This window comes from Brassica napus, chromosome C5 (assembly GCF_020379485.1).
Source record: "Brassica napus cultivar Da-Ae chromosome C5, Da-Ae, whole genome shotgun sequence".
Classification (NCBI taxonomy): domain Eukaryota; kingdom Viridiplantae; phylum Streptophyta; class Magnoliopsida; order Brassicales; family Brassicaceae; genus Brassica; species Brassica napus.
Genome location: NC_063448.1, coordinates 32041026 through 32058775, shown reverse-complemented (window position 1 = coordinate 32058775; position 17750 = coordinate 32041026). Strand labels below are relative to the sequence as shown.

Below are 17750 nucleotides of genomic sequence, written 5' to 3'. Positions count from 1 at the left end.
AGCTCTCTCTTGCCAATCAAGCAGCTCATGAGGACTCAACCGAAGCTCCACAAGCAAACAAGGCATCTCACGGGAAGTATGAGGACAGGAAGTTCAATGGCAACTGTGATCCTTGCAAGAAGCATGGTCATAAGAAGAGCCAATGCTGGATACTACACCCACACCTCAAACCTGCCAAGTTCATGAAGGAGCGTGAGGGAAGGGCAAATGTGACTGAAGGATCAAGCGGAGCTGGCACCATCAAGACGAGTGAAGTGGATGGGCATGGAGGCAATGATGGGAATGGGAAGTCTCTGGTGGCTTACACGGGCGCCTCAAGCTCACGCAGCAACGATGACTACATCAAGAGATCAGACCTTGATGCTCTCTTCAAAATGCTAAAGGAAAACGGTAACACTTATGGTTATTCCTTTGGAGCATCTATGATTGCATATAAGGATGATCACTTGATTAGAAAACTAGTAGAACGGTTAGAAGCTAGGAATGTGTATAGAAATGCACACATTGCTAGAACTGATAGGATGCATCCATCACTTAGTAATCTATGTCATAATGCTAAAAGAGTATATAAACCATTGATTGTTGATTCTGGTGCATCACATCATATGATAAGTGATGAGAACTTGATTAAGGATATAGAACCTACTCATGGGCATGTGATGATAGCAAATGGAGATAAGATACTTATTAAGGGAATAGGAAAGCTTAAGTTGTTTAACAAAGAATCTAGAGCTTTTTACATGCCTGAATTCACATCAAACCTATTATCTATGAAGAAATGTACTAATGATTTACAATGCAATGTTATCTTTAGTCCTAATGATGTGAAGTTTCAGGATATTGAGAGCAGCAGATTGATTGGGAAAGGGGTGACTAAGGGAGATCTCTATATGCTTGAAGAACTCACTTCTGTTCCTGATTATAGTTGCTCGTTTACTTCTGCTTCTTTGTTGAATAAAAATGCATTGTGGAATGCTAGAGTAGGACACCCTCATGTTAAAGCATTGAATAATGGTACCAGGTGTTGTATTTGAGAACAAAGATTGTGAAGCTTGCATTTTAGGCAAGCATTGTAGAACTGTGTTTCAAAAGTCTACTACCGTTTATGATAATTGCTTTGATCTAATTCATTCAGATGTGTGGACTGCCCCTTGCTTATCTAGAGATATTTATAAGTATTTTGTCAGATTCATTGATGAAAAATCCAAATACACCTGGTTAACCTTAATTCAGACCAAAGATAGGGTACTTGATGCATTTAGGAACTTTCAAACATATGTGACTAACCATTATCATGCTAAGATTAAAATTTTGAGATCAGATAATGGAGGAGAATACACAAGCTATGCATTCAAGCAACACTTATCACAACATGGGATCCTACATCAGACAAGCTGTCCGTATACTCCACAGCAAAATGGAGTGGCTGAGAGGAAGAATAGGCACCTCATGGAAGCGGCAAGGTCACTTATGTTTCAGAGTAATGTTCCAAAGAGATTTTGGAGTGATGCGGTTGCCACTGCTTGTTACTTGATAAACAGAACTCCAACCAAGATTCTGAATGAGAAGGCTCCATTTGAAGTTCTGAACAAGTACAAGCCAGTTCTTGATTACTTGAAGGTCTTTGGATGTCTATGCTTTGTGCTCAAACCAGGAGAGATGCGCAACAAGCTAGAAGCAAGAAGTACTAAGGCTGTGTTCATAGGATACTCAGCTACACAGAAAGGATACAAATGCTATGATCCTATAGCAAGGAGAGTACTTGTATCTAGAGATGTGAAGTTCTTGGAAGATAGAGGATACTATGAAGAAAAGAATCAAGAAGACCTGAAGGACTTAACATCAGACAAGGCCACCACCTTGCGGATCATCCTTGAAGGTCTTGGAATTAGTACATCCCAGGATCCGAGAGATCACGCAACTACACCTCCTGAAGTTGGTTCACCATCCCACCTTGATCATGAGGGAGGAGAGGAGCATGAGGAGCCTATGCAAGAGGCTAACCAAGATGAAGGAGGAGTAGAGAATGAAGGAGAAGAGAGCATAGGCTCTGATGGTCATGGGCATGATCATGGTGTGATACAAACACCTTCTCAAGATGAAGTGGTAGAAGAACAACAGGAAGAAGAACCGGTTGTGCAGCCACTTAGAAGGAGTACAAGGATAAGGAAGGATCCTTCTAGCTGGGTAAACACGAGAGTGTACTACAATGCCCAAGCTGTGGAGCATCCTTCTCAAGCCGTGTGCTCATTTGCTCAATATCCAGAAGCACATTGCGCTTTCATGGTAAACTTGGATGAGAATCACATCCCAAGAAGCTATGAAGAGGCAATGGAGGATAAGGAATGGAAGGAATCAGTAGGAGCTGAGGCAGGAGCTATGATAAAGAATGATACATGGTATGAGAGTGAACTACCAAAAGGGAAGAAGGCAGTGTCTAGTAGATGGATCTTCACAATCAAATACAAGGCTGATGGGCAGATTGAGAAGAAGAAGACTAGATTAGTAGCAAGAGGGTTCACTCAGACATATGGGGAGGATTATATTGAGACATTTGCCCCTGTAGCTAAGCTACACACCATTAGGATTGTTCTAAGCTTGGCGGTTAATCTTGGATGGTGATTGTGGCAAATGGATGTAAAGAATGCATTCTTACAAGGAGAGCTTGAGGATGAAGTCTACATGTATCCTCCACCAGGTCTAGAACATCTAGTGAAGAAAGGGAATGTACTGAGGTTAAAGAAGGCTATCTATGGCTTGAAGCAATCGCCAAGAGCGTGGTACAACAAGTTGAGCACCACTTTGAATGGCCGTGGCTTCAAGAAGTCAGAGTTGGATCATACACTCTTCACCCTCACTACACCCTCAGGTATGGTTGCTCTCCTTGTGTATGTGGATGATATCATTATCACGGGGAGTGATAAGGAAGTTATCAAAGCAACCAAGGAGTTTCTCAAATCCATGTTTGAAATCAAAGATTTGGGAGAAATGAAATACTTTCTTGGGATTGAGATTTGTAGATCCAAGGAAGGGTTATTCATATCCCAAAGGAAGTATACACTTGATCTTTTGAAAGGTGCAGGTGCTTATGGAGGCAAGACAGTAAGGATGCCTACGGAGGATGGCTACAAAGTACCAAGAGAGGGGGAGATTGAAGACATCAAGCCATTTCATGATCCTAAACTCTATAGAAAACTTGTTGGCAAATTGATTTACCTTACCATCACAAGACCTGACATATGTTTTGCTGTGAATCAGGTGAGTCAACATATGCAGCTTCCCAAGGAACATCATTGGCACATGGTGGAGAGGCTGCTGATGTATCTGAATGGCTCGCCGGATCAAGGAGTATGGATGGGGTGCAATGGAAGCACTGAAGTGGTGGGCTATTGTGATGCTGATTGGGCAGGAGATAGAGCTGACAGAAGATCAACAACCGGTTATTGCACATTCATTGGAGGCAACTTGGTGACTTGGAAGAGCAAGAAACAGAAGGTAGTGTCATGTTCAAGTGCAGAAGTCGAGTATAGAGCCATGCTGAAGCTCACCAACGAGTTGGTATGGATCAAAGGCATCTTGAAGCACTTGGGGATTGATCAAGCAACTCCAATGACAATGCATTGTGACAATCAAGCTGCCATTCACATTGCATCCAACTCGGTGTTCCATGAGAGGACCAAGCACATTGAAGTTGATTGCCACAAGGTGAGACAGATGATTGTGCTAGGAGTGATCTTGCCATGCTATACAAGGAGTGAAGATCAGCTATCGTATGTGTTCACCAAGGCTGCAAGGCAAAAGACTATGGAGTCCATTCACATCAGATTGGGACTCATTGATCTTGGGAAGAGAAGGAACTATTCCCCTTAGCTACAAGGTCTTTACTCTTTTTCCCTCATCAAAGTTTTATCCCATTGGGCTTTCTTTGGTGAGGTTTTTTTAATGAGGAAGATCTTGTGGCTTTCCAAGCTTAGGCTTTCACAAAGCTAAGCTTGAGGGGGAGTGTTTAGTTGAGTTGAGCATATGAGTATCGAGAGAAGAGGAGTTAAGGAGAAGAGGAGATGGAGAAGCTTAGGGAGTTTGGGAGTGGATGGTACAGACGTCCGTACAAGGCCGTACTGACCGTAAAAGGCCGAACCATCCAGCATCGACCAAGACTTACCTTGCATCACCCAAGTAACACGGTAACTAAGGAGGAGTTACTTTGGGGGCTTAAGGAGAAGGGATTAGACCGTTGAAAGGATAAGGGAAGAGCGTGCCAGGCTGGAACAGGCTGTAAAGAGGCAAAGGATGTGAGCCTTTCCATCCAATCATCCGTAAAGCAGCCCTTGACTCTACATGCTTCAATAGTTCCCATTTCGACTCTTGTAAATCCTTATGCTCTCCATATAAATATGTAACCTCACTCATTAATAAGATTAAGCAGTTCTGAGTCTCTGTAATCTCTTAAGTCACAATGATTCTCTCTTAGACACTAAACTTCTCTCAAGTCTCTTAATCTTTCATAATCGCTTTCTAATCTCTACTTAAACTCTCACTTATATTCTAGTTACTCTAAGGATCTCTAAATCTCATACCCTTTGATTTCGTGTTGATCTGTGCTACTTGGGTCGAAATCTGATAAAATAGGGTTCTTTGATCTTGTTTCTGGTATTAGACTCTTTGGTTCCTTGTTGAAAAAGTTACAGATTTCTTTTGTTGTTTTTGAATCTAATAAAACATTGAGAAAATCGATCTGTTTCTGTATTTTGGTGTTGATCAATTCTGTTAATTAATTTTGATCTGATCTTGTCATAATTTAAGTTTAAAATTGATCAGAGAATTTTAGAGTTTGATTTTCGTTTTGGATATGTTTTTCTGATAAAATTAACTTTGATCCAAACTGTTCTGTTTTAAAAAAAAAATTAAAAACTTGCAATGAATCTGTGTGTTGTTTATTTCTGATTGTTTGTTTCCATTAGAACTTCTTACTGGCTGTGTCTTTCTTGTGCTTCAGGAACCATGGCAAGAGATCGAGAAGGAGGAATCAACACTGCTAAGATTGCTACTTTGCAGAAGATAATGAAATTCAGAATGGAACAACAGCAGATGCATGATGAGCATATGCAGAAAAGGAGAATGCATAATCAAGAGCTTGATCCCAAACCACCAGATTCTGTCCAATACAGATCAAGCAAGCATAAGTGCTATAAGGAAGAGGAACCAGGACGTGGCCAGCAATCTCTCAAGCAGCCAGCCAACACTTTGAGCCAATATCATCAAACTTCTCTTACTCCTAAATCAATAGATCATTTTTCTAAATACAAATCTTCTAATGATATTCAACTGTATTCTTTTTCAGGAAAAGGTGACTATTTTGAGTGGGAAAGAACCATGGACAGGTGGCTTTGGTACAACAGAATCCTTAAGAAAGAAAGATTAGCTTTTGCAATATCCCAGCTCAAAGGAAATGCTTATAAGTGGTGGTTGCAAGAAGAAGATGATCGCAGGTTCTACAAGGAACCAGCTATCACCACTTGGGAAAGTCTGAAGTTGTTACTAAGGGATAAGTATGCATCCAGCTATCACCAGTTGGGAAAGTCTGAAGTTGTTACTAAGGGATAAGTATGCATCCAAAGGCCACACATCTCTGAAATCTCCAAAGAAGAAAGTCATATCCGCAACAGACTTCAAAAGTGAAAAATCAGAAACCAAGATGGCTGATTGTGAGAAAGAAATCAGCAGCCTTGTTAAGGAGATTCTTAAGACCAGCAAGCACTTAGACAAGCAGAAGAAGCTCCCAAAGAATCGAGAACCAGTTGCTACTGTCTCAGATCTCAAAGATGAAGAACCTTATGTTATCTTTTATTTCTAAGTACTTATGTCTTTTATTTTCGAAAACTCTATCTAAGTTATGTCTTTGTTTCTAAATTAATTGAAGGAGCCTGTTCCTTTAATTTCAAAATGCTTGGAGCCTGTTCCAAGCCTTTCACTATATATATGTGTGTGACGGCAACCCTAGCATCTATCAAGTTTTCTTTCACTTAAAACCTTTGTGTTTTCTTCTCCCTTGCTTTCACGAGTTAAGAGAGTGTCTAGTATGTAATATCCAGTCTGTTGGTGTGTAATATCCAACACCCAAGGGCTTTAGAAAGGTGTGTCATATCCGATCTAAGCCTAGGAGTATCAAGAAGCCTCTCCGCAGCCTCTTGTGTCACCATTCGATCCACAGCCTTGATAAACTTGAGTCTTTGATTCGTTTATGCAAGGATCTATCCAAAACCATCCAGAGAAGAGTCCTAGCATAACCATGAAGACATCCCTGGTTTTATCCTCATCAAAGAAGCTCCCCCAGATGCAGCCTACAATCCAAAACCGAGCAAAAACCGATTTGGGATAAGATTCTTACTCTTTGATAAATTTTCATTTGCTAACTTGTTGTGTTTCAATGAGTTTGAATCAGGTTTTAGGTATGCATCAGGAGTATGGAGAACCCAACAGATCAGTCCCTTCTACATAACAGAACCAATTAGCGACAATGCCTATCAAAGAGGCTTGCAAGGTAAGTGTAATCTCATTTGAAACTTTAATGTTACTGAGTTGGTCCCCTCTATTGCAGATAAAACAGATTTGAGGACAAATCTTTTTCAAGAGGGAGGGAATGATATGATTCTGGGCCAGCTTACCCATGAAGAAAATGTGATCATGGACCAGCTTGTAGATGAAGATGCCCTAGCCATTCCTGAAGGTCCCAACACTTGTTCCAGATCAAAGAAACTCAATGAAGCTGATGGAGGAATACTCAAGATGTCAAGGAAGCAAGAAGATTGTCTTGGTTGCAGCTTGATCAACCAAGACACACTCACCACAATTCAAGCTACTCCACCTTTAAGCTGATCATCATCTAGGCAAGTAGCTTGTGTGTGCTCTTTTCCTAACCTTTGGTTTTGTCCCACTGGGTTTTCCAAAGGAAGGTTTTTAACGAGGTCACAAGTTTACTTTCACATCTTCTAGATGATGATCCCGGACCAACCACATTATCAATCTTATGTTATTTGTATCATATGTTTTATGTTTTGAATAATTTCGAAAACTTGGTCTTTGTTTAGTTTCCAAGGGATCCTGTTCCCTTTATTTTTATTTCTATTTTCGAGACCTTGTGCATGTACAAGGGCCTCTCTTTATATTCTGGTCGTGACCCCCCTTTATCATTAAGCAATCTTTTATCAAAAACCCTTTTTCTCTCTTCTCTCTTGTCTTGGACGAGTTGAAGTGTGTCTGGTGTGTAATATCCAGTCTGTTGGTGTGTAATATCCAACGCCCAAGGGCTTTAGAGAGGTGTATCATATCCGATCTAAGCCTAGGAGTATAAAGAAGCCTTTCTGCAGCCTCTTGTGTCACCATTCGATTCACATACCTTGAGAAGCTTGAGTCTTTTGATTTGTTTCTGCAAGGATTATCCCATCTGTTCCAGAACTTCATCCTAGGATCTCATTAAGTGGTATCAGAGCATCTCTGGAAGGGAAGTGGCTGTCTATCTCTCTGATTTTCGTTTGGTCCATTCATATTCTCCTTAGATTGATAGATCCGTGTTTCTGTTGCTGAAATCTGATAAATCTGAGAATTTTGATCATAGATCTGTTGAAGTCTTTTCATATACCCTTTGATTTCGTGTTGATCTGTGCTACTTGGGTCGAAATCTGATAAAATAGGGTTCTTTGATCTTGTTTCTGGTATTAGACTCTTTGGTTCCTTGTTGAAAAAGTTACAGATTTCTTTTGTTGTTTTTGAATCTAATAAAACATTGAGAAAATCGATCTGTTTCTGTATTTTGGTGTTGATCAATTCTGTTAATTAATTTTGATCTGATCTTGTCATAATTTAAGTTTGAAATTGATCAGAGAATTTTAGAGTTTGATTTTCGTTTTGGATATGTTTTTCTGATAAAATTAACTTTGATCCAAACTGTTCTGTTTTAAAAAAAAAATTAAAAACCTGCAATGAATCTGTGTGTTGTTTATTTTTGATTGTTTGTTTCCATTAGAACTTCTTACTGGCTGTGTCTTTCTTGTGCTTCAGGAACCATGGCAAGAGATCGAGAAGGAGGAATCAACACTACTAAGATTGCTACTTTGCAGAAGATAATGAAATTCAGAATGGAACAACAGCAGAAGCATGATGAGCATATGCAGAAAAGGAGAATGCATAATCAAGAGCTTGATCCCAAACCACCAGATTCTGTCCAATACAGATCAAGCAAGCATAAGTGCTATAAGGAAGAGGAACCAGGACGTGGCCAGCAATCTCTCAAGCAGCCAGCCAACACTTTGAGCCAATATCATCAAACTTCTCTTACTCCTAAATCAATAGATCATTTTTCTAAATACAAATCTGCTAATGATATTCAACTGTATTCTTTTTCAGGAAAAGGTGACTATTTTCAGTGGGAAAGAACCATGGACAGGTGGCTTTGGTACAACAGAATCCTTAAGAAAGAAAGATTAGCTTTTGCAATATCCCAGCTCAAAGGAAATGCTTATAAGTGGTGGTTGCAAGAAGAAGATGATCGCAGGTTCTACAAGGAACCAGCTATCACCACTTGGGAAAGTCTGAAGTTGTTACTAAGGGATAAGTATGCATCCAAAGGCCACACATCTCTGAAATCTCCAAAGAAGAAAGTCATATCCGCAACAGACTTCAAAAGTGAAAAATCAGAAACCAAGATGGCTGATTATGAGAAAGAAATCAGCAGCCTTGTTAAGGAGATTCTTAAGACCAGCAAGCACTTAGACAAGCAGAAGAAGCTCCCAAAGAATCGAGAACCAGTTGCTACTGTCTCAGATCTCAAAGATGAAGAACCTTATGTTATCTTTTATTTCTAAGTACTTATGTCTTTTATTTTCGAAAACTCTATCTAAGTTATGTCTTTGTTTCTACATTAATTGAAGGAGCCTGTTCCTTTAATTTCAAAATGCTTGGAGCCTGTTCCAAGCCTTTCACTATATATATGTGTGTGACGGCAACCCTAGCATCTATCAAGTTTTCTTTCACTTAAAACCTTTGTGTTTTCTTCTCCCTTGCTTTCACGAGTTAAGAGAGTGTCTGGTATGTAATATCCAGTCTGTTGGTGTGTAATATCCAACACCCAAGGGCTTTAGAAAGGTGTGTCATATCCGATCTAAGCCTAGGAGTATCAAGAAGCCTCTCCGCAGCCTCTTGTGTCACCATTCGATCCACAGCCTTGATAAACTTGAGTCTTTGATTCGTTTATGCAAGGATCTATCCAAAACCATCCAGAGAAGAGTCCTAGCATAACCATGAAGACATCCCTGGTTTTATCCTCATCAAAGAAGCTCCCCCAGATGCAGCCTACAATCCAAAACCGAGCAAAAACCGATTTGGGATAAGATTCTTACTCTTTGATAAATTTTCATTTGCTAACTTGTTGTGTTTCAATGAGTTTGAATCAGGTTTTAGGTATGCATCAGGAGTATGGAGAACCCAACAGATCAGTCCCTTCTACATAACAGAACCAATTAGCGACAATGCCTATCAAAGAGGCTTGCAAGGTAAGTGTAATCTCATTTGAAACTTTAATGTTACTGAGTTGGTCCCCTCTATTGCAGATAAAACAGATTTGAGGACAAATCTTTTTCAAGAGGGAGGGAATGATATGATTCTGGGCCAGCTTACCCATGAAGAAAATGTGATCATGGACCAGCTTGTAGATGAAGATGCCCTAGCCATTCCTGAAGGTCCCAACACTTGTTCCAGATCAAAGAAACTCAATGAAGCTGATGGAGGAATACTCAAGATGTCAAGGAAGCAAGAAGATTGTCTTGGTTGCAGCTTGATCAACCAAGACACACTCACCACAATTCAAGCTACTCCACCTTTAAGCTGATCATCATCTAGGCAAGTAGCTTGTGTGTGCTCTTTTCCTAACCTTTGGTTTTGTCCCACTGGGTTTTCCAAAGGAAGGTTTTTAACGAGGTCACAAGTTTACTTTCACATCTTCTAGATGATGATCCCGGACCAACCACATTATCAATCTTATGTTATTTGTATCATATGTTTTATGTTTTGAATAATTTCGAAAACTTGGTCTTTGTTTAGTTTCCAAGGGATCCTGTTCCCTTTATTTTTATTTCTATTTTCGAGACCTTGTGCATGTACAAGGGCCTCTCTTTATATTCTGGTCGTGACCCCCCTTTATCATTAAGCAATCTTTTATCAAAAACCCTTTTTCTCTCTTCTCTCTTGTCTTGGACGAGTTGAAGTGTGTCTGGTGTGTAATATCCAGTCTGTTGGTGTGTAATATCCAACGCCCAAGGGCTTTAGAGAGGTGTATCATATCCGATCTAAGCCTAGGAGTATAAAGAAGCCTTTCTGCAGCCTCTTGTGTCACCATTCGATTCACATACCTTGAGAAGCTTGAGTCTTTTGATTTGTTTCTGCAAGGATTATCCCATCTGTTCCAGAACTTCATCCTAGGATCTCATTAAGTGGTATCAGAGCATCTCTGGAAGGGAAGTGGCTGTCTATCTCTCTGATTTTCGTTTGGTCCATTCATATTCTCCTTAGATTGATAGATCCGTGTTTCTGTTGCTGAAATCTGATAAATCTGAGAATTTTGATCATAGATCTGTTGAAGTCTTTTCATATACCCTTTGATTTCGTGTTGATCTGTGCTACTTGGGTCGAAATCTGATAAAATAGGGTTCTTTGATCTTGTTTCTGGTATTAGACTCTTTGGTTCCTTGTTGAAAAAGTTACAGATTTCTTTTGTTGTTTTTGAATCTAATAAAACATTGAGAAAATCGATCTGTTTCTGTATTTTGGTGTTGATCAATTCTGTTAATTAATTTTGATCTGATCTTGTCATAATTTAAGTTTGAAATTGATCAGAGAATTTTAGAGTTTGATTTTCGTTTTGGATATGTTTTTCTGATAAAATTAACTTTGATCCAAACTGTTCTGTTTTAAAAAAAAAATTAAAAACCTGCAATGAATCTGTGTGTTGTTTATTTTTGATTGTTTGTTTCCATTAGAACTTCTTACTGGCTGTGTCTTTCTTGTGCTTCAGGAACCATGGCAAGAGATCGAGAAGGAGGAATCAACACTACTAAGATTGCTACTTTGCAGAAGATAATGAAATTCAGAATGGAACAACAGCAGAAGCATGATGAGCATATGCAGAAAAGGAGAATGCATAATCAAGAGCTTGATCCCAAACCACCAGATTCTGTCCAATACAGATCAAGCAAGCATAAGTGCTATAAGGAAGAGGAACCAGGACGTGGCCAGCAATCTCTCAAGCAGCCAGCCAACACTTTGAGCCAATATCATCAAACTTCTCTTACTCCTAAATCAATAGATCATTTTTCTAAATACAAATCTGCTAATGATATTCAACTGTATTCTTTTTCAGGAAAAGGTGACTATTTTCAGTGGGAAAGAACCATGGACAGGTGGCTTTGGTACAACAGAATCCTTAAGAAAGAAAGATTAGCTTTTGCAATATCCCAGCTCAAAGGAAATGCTTATAAGTGGTGGTTGCAAGAAGAAGATGATCGCAGGTTCTACAAGGAACCAGCTATCACCACTTGGGAAAGTCTGAAGTTGTTACTAAGGGATAAGTATGCATCCAAAGGCCACACATCTCTGAAATCTCCAAAGAAGAAAGTCATATCCGCAACAGACTTCAAAAGTGAAAAATCAGAAACCAAGATGGCTGATTATGAGAAAGAAATCAGCAGCCTTGTTAAGGAGATTCTTAAGACCAGCAAGCACTTAGACAAGCAGAAGAAGCTCCCAAAGAATCGAGAACCAGTTGCTACTGTCTCAGATCTCAAAGATGAAGAACCTTATGTTATCTTTTATTTCTAAGTACTTATGTCTTTTATTTTCGAAAACTCTATCTAAGTTATGTCTTTGTTTCTACATTAATTGAAGGAGCCTGTTCCTTTAATTTCAAAATGCTTGGAGCCTGTTCCAAGCCTTTCACTATATATATGTGTGTGACGGCAACCCTAGCATCTATCAAGTTTTCTTTCACTTAAAACCTTTGTGTTTTCTTCTCCCTTGCTTTCACGAGTTAAGAGAGTGTCTGGTATGTAATATCCAGTCTGTTGGTGTGTAATATCCAACACCCAAGGGCTTTAGAAAGGTGTGTCATATCCGATCTAAGCCTAGGAGTATCAAGAAGCCTCTCCGCAGCCTCTTGTGTCACCATTCGATCCACAGCCTTGATAAACTTGAGTCTTTGATTCGTTTATGCAAGGATCTATCCAAAACCATCCAGAGAAGAGTCCTAGCATAACCATGAAGACATCCCTGGTTTTATCCTCATCAAAGAAGCTCCCCCAGATGCAGCCTACAATCCAAAACCGAGCAAAAACCGATTTGGGATAAGATTCTTACTCTTTGATAAATTTTCATTTGCTAACTTGTTGTGTTTCAATGAGTTTGAATCAGGTTTTAGGTATGCATCAGGAGTATGGAGAACCCAACAGATCAGTCCCTTCTACATAACAGAACCAATTAGCGACAATGCCTATCAAAGAGGCTTGCAAGGTAAGTGTAATCTCATTTGAAACTTTAATGTTACTGAGTTGGTCCCCTCTATTGCAGATAAAACAGATTTGAGGACAAATCTTTTTCAAGAGGGAGGGAATGATATGATTCTGGGCCAGCTTACCCATGAAGAAAATGTGATCATGGACCAGCTTGTAGATGAAGATGCCCTAGCCATTCCTGAAGGTCCCAACACTTGTTCCAGATCAAAGAAACTCAATGAAGCTGATGGAGGAATACTCAAGATGTCAAGGAAGCAAGAAGATTGTCTTGGTTGCAGCTTGATCAACCAAGACACACTCACCACAATTCAAGCTACTCCACCTTTAAGCTGATCATCATCTAGGCAAGTAGTTTGTGTGTGCTCTTTTCCTAACCTTTGGTTTTGTCCCACTGGGTTTTCCAAAGGAAGGTTTTTAACGAGGTCACAAGTTTACTTTCACATCTTCTAGATGATGATCCCGGACCAACCACATTATCAATCTTATGTTATTTGTATCATATGTTTTATGTTTTGAATAATTTCGAAAACTTGGTCTTTGTTTAGTTTCCAAGGGATCCTGTTCCCTTTATTTTTATTTTTATTTTCGAGACCTTGTGCATGTACAAGGGCCTCTCTTTATATTCTGGTCGTGACCCCCCTTTATCATTAAGCAATCTTTTATCAAAAACCCTTTTTCTCTCTTCTCTCTTGTCTTGGACGAGTTGAAGTGTGTCTGGTGTGTAATATCCAGTCTGTTGGTGTGTAATATCCAACGCCCAAGGGCTTTAGAGAGGTGTATCATATCCGATCTAAGCCTAGGAGTATCAAGAAGCCTTTCTGCAGCCTCTTGTGTCACCATTCGATTCACATACCTTGAGAAGCTTGAGTCTTTTGATTTGTTTCTGCAAGGATTATCCCATCTGTTCCAGAACTTCATCCTAGGATCTCATTAAGTGGTATCAGAGCATCTCTGGAAGGGAAGTGGCTGTCTATCTCTCTGATTTTCGTTTGGTCCATTCATATTCTCCTTAGATTGATAGATCCGTGTTTCTGTTGCTGAAATCTGATAAATCTGAGAATTTTGATCATAGATCTGTTGAAGTCTTTTCATATACCCTTTGATTTCGTGTTGATCTGTGCTATTTGTGTCAAAATCTGATAAAATAGGGTTCTTTGATCTTGTTTCTGGTATTAGACCCTTTGGTTCTTTGTTGAAAAAGTTACAGATTTCTTTTGTTGTTTTTGAATCTAATAAAACATTGAGAAAATCGATCTGTTTCTGTATTTTGGTGTTGATCAATTCTGTTAATTAATTTTGATCTGATCTTGTCATAATTTAAGTTTGAAATTGATCAGAGAATTTTAGAGTTTGATTTTCGTTTTGGATATGTTTTTCTGATAAAATTAACTTTGATCCAAACTGTTCTGTTTTAAAAAAAAAATTAAAAACCTGCAATGAATCTGTGTGTTGTTTATTTCTGATTGTTTGTTTCCATTAGAACTTCTTACTGGCTGTTTCTTTCTTGTGCTTCAGGAACCATGGCAAGAGATCGAGAAGGAGGAATCAACACTGCTAAGATTGCTACTTTGCAGAAGATAATGAAATTCATAATGGAACAACAGCAGATACATGATGAGCATATGCAGAAAAGGAGAATGCATAATCAAGAACTTGATCCCAAACCACCAGATTCTGTCCAATACAGATCAAGCAAGCATAAGTGCTATAAGGAAGAGGAACCAGGACGTGGCCAGCAATCTCTCAAGCAGCCAGCCAACACTTTGAGCCAATATCATCAAACTTCTCTTACTCCTAAATCAATAGATCATTTTTCTAAATACAAATCTGCTAATGATATTCAACTGTATTCTTTTTCAAGAAAAGGTGACTATTTTGAGTGGGAAAGAACCATGGACAGGTGGCTTTGGTACAACAGAATCCTTAAGAAAGAAAGATTAGCTTTTGCAATATCCCAGCTCAAAGGAAATGCTTATAAGTGGTGGTTGCAAGAAGAAGATGATCGCAGGTTCTACAAGGAACCAGCTATCACCACTTGGGAAAGTCTGAAGTTGTTACTAAGGGATAAGTATGCATCCAAAGGCCACACATCTCTGAAATCTCCAAAGAAGAAAGTCATATCCGCAACTGACTTCAAAAGTGAAAAATCAGAAACCAAGATGGCTGATTATGAGAAAGAAATCAGCAGCCTTGTTAAGGAGATTCTTAAGACCAGCAAGCACTTAGACAAGCAGAAGAAGCTCCCAAAGAATCGAGAACCAGTTGCTACTGTCTCAGATCTCAAAGATGAAGAACCTTATGTTATCTTTTATTTCTAAGTACTTATGTCTTTTATTTTCGAAAACTCTATCTAAGTTATGTCTTTGTTTCTACATTAATTGAAGGAGCCTGTTCCTTTAATTTCAAAATGCTTGGAGCCTGTTTCAAGCCTTTCACTATATATATGTGTGTGACGGCAACCCTAGCATCTATCAAGTTTTCTTTCACTTAAAACCTTTGTGTTTTCTTCTCCCTTGCTTTCACGAGTTAAGAGAGCGTCTGGTGTGTAATATCCAGTCTGTTGGTGTGTAATATCCAACACCCAAGGGCTTTAGAAAGGTGTGTCATATCCGATCTAAGCCTAGGAGTATCAAGAAGCTTCTCCGCAGCCTCTTGTGTCACCATTTGATCCACAGCCTTGATAAACTTGAGTCTTTGATTCGTTTATGCAAGGATCTATCCAAAACCATCCAGAGAAGAGTCCTAGCATAACCATGAAGACATCCCTGGTTTTATCCTCATCAAAGAAGCTCCCCCAGATGCAGCCTACAATCCAAAACCGAGCAAAAACCGATTTGGGATAAGATTCTTACTCTTTGATAAATTTTCATTTGCTAACTTGTTGTGTTTCAATGAGTTTGAATCAGGTTTTAGGTATGCATCAGGAGTATGGAGAACCCAACAGATCAGTCCCTTCTACATAACAGAACCAATTAGCGACAATGCCTATCAAAGAGGCTTGCAAGGTAAGTGTAATCTCATTTTAAACTTTAATGTTACTGAGTTGGTCCCCTCTATTGCAGATAAAACAGATTTGAGGACAAATCTTTTTCAAGAGGGAGGGAATGATATGATTCTGGGCCAGCTTACCCATGAAGAAAATGTGATCATGGACCAGCTTGTAGATGAAGATGCCCTAGCCATTCCTGAAGGTCCCAACACTTGTTCCAGATCAAAGAAACTCAATGAAGCAGATGGAGGAATACTCAAGATGTCAAGGAAGCAAGAAGATTGTCTTGGTTGCAGCTTGATCAATCAAGACACACTCACCACAATTCAAGTTACTCCACCTTTAAGCTGATCATCATCTAGGCAAGTAGCTTGTGTGTGCTCTTTTCCTAACCTTTGGTTTTGTCCCACTGGGTTTTCCAAAGGAAGGTTTTTAACGAGGTCACAAGTTTACTTTCACATCTTCTAGATGATGATCCCGGACCAACCACATTATCAATCTTATGTTATTTGTATCATATGTTTTATGTTTTGAATAATTTCGAAAACTTGGTCTTTGTTTAGTTTCCAAGGGATCCTGTTCCCTTTATTTTTATTTCTATTTTCGAGACCTTGTGCATGTACAAGGGCCTCTCTTTATATTCTGGTCGTGACCCCCCTTTATCATTAAGCAATCTTTTATCAAAAACCCTTTTTCTCTCTTCTCTCTTGTCTTGGACGAGTTGAAGTGTGTCTGGTGTGTAATATCCAGTCTGTTGGTGTGTAATATCCAACGCCCAAGGGCTTTAGAGAGGTGTATCATATCCGATCTAAGCCTAGGAGTATCAAGAAGCCTTTCTGCAGCCTCTTGTGTCACCATTCGATTCACATACCTTGAGAAGCTTGAGTCTTTTGATTTGTTTCTGCAAGGATTATCCCATCTGTTCCAGAACTTCATCCTAGGATCTCATTAAGTGGTATCAGAGCATCTCTGGAAGGGAAGTGGCTGTCTATCTCTCTGATTGTTTGTTTCCATTAGAACTTCTTAGTGGCTGTGTCTTTCTTGTGCTTCAGGAACCATGGCGAGAGATCGAGAAGGAGGAATCAACACTGCTAAGATTGCTACTTTGCAGAAGATAATGAAATTCAGAATGGAACAACAGCAGATACATGATGAGCATATGCAGAAAAGGAGAATGCATAATCAAGAGCTTGAGCCCAAACCACCAGATTCTGTCCAATACAGATCAAGCAAGCATAAGTGCTATAAGGAAGAGGAACCAGGACGTGGCCAGCAATCTCTCAAGCAGCCAGCCAACACTTTGAGCCAATATCATCAAACTTCTCTCACTCTTAAATCAATAGATCATTTTTCTAAATACAAATCTGCTAATGATATTCAACAGTATTCTTTTTCAGGAAAAGGTGACTATTTTGAGTGGGAAAGAACCATGGACAGGTGGCTTTGGTACAATAGAATCCTTAAGAAAGAAAGATTAGCTTTTGCAATATCCCAGCTCAAAAGAAATGCTTATAAGTGGTGGTTGCAAGAAGAAGATGATCGCAGGTTCTACAAGGAACCAGCTATCACCACTTCGGAAAGTCTGAAGTTGTTACTAAGGGATAAGTATGCATCCAAAGGCCACACATCTCTGAAATCTCCAAAGAAGAAAGTCATATCCGCAACAGACTTCAAAAGTGAAAAATCAGAAACCAAGATGGCTGATTATGAGAAAGAAATCAGCAGCCTTGCTAAGGAGATTTTTAAGACCAGCAAGCACTTAGACAGCCTCACCTTGTGACAATCCACTTCAATGTGCTTGGTTCTATACACTTTTGTGTATGTAGAGTGATGAATAAATATCAAGATATGATTTGTGTAGTTTGTATGAGATTAGGAGATTAAGAGAGACTAAGAGAATAAAGAACAAGAGAGAATACTCAAAACTCCATTAATTGATTTAATGTCTCAGATACAAGTTATATATGAAGGGATAAGGCTGATACAAAGGGGATTTCGAAATGGGACTCAAAGCATGTGAAGTCAAGGCTAGCTGGCTGCTGAGAGGCTTCACATGCTTGGACAGGCTGTAAAGTAGCTTTACCTTTCCAGCTATGACCAGACCTTATCCAAACAGCTCCTCCCTTATCTTGACTCTTCTTGGGCATGCTTCTCCTCACCAAAGTGATCCAAGGTAACTTCCTAAGTGTTGAGATGAGTTGAGA

General features: G+C 39.4%; 1 protein-coding gene across 2 annotated transcripts; it reads left to right on the top strand.

Moving 5' to 3' along the window:
- The first annotated feature begins 4004 nt into the window (after positions 1–4004).
- Positions 4005–8950, top strand: LOC125587993. Of its 2 annotated transcripts, none has more exons than XM_048759499.1 (2): positions 4005–5489; positions 8552–8950. In XM_048759499.1, the coding sequence occupies exons 1-2, from the start codon at positions 5002–5004 to the stop codon at positions 8859–8861; spliced, it is 798 nt and encodes a 265-aa protein (XP_048615456.1). In that variant the 5' UTR covers positions 4005–5001; the 3' UTR covers positions 8862–8950. The 2 variants fall into 2 exon arrangements, with proteins under 2 accessions (XP_048615456.1, XP_048615455.1); XM_048759498.1 differs by lacking the exon at positions 8552–8950 and adding an exon at positions 5599–5902 and having other exon boundaries at positions 4024–5543.
- The last annotated feature ends 8800 nt before the right edge of the window (positions 8951–17750 follow it).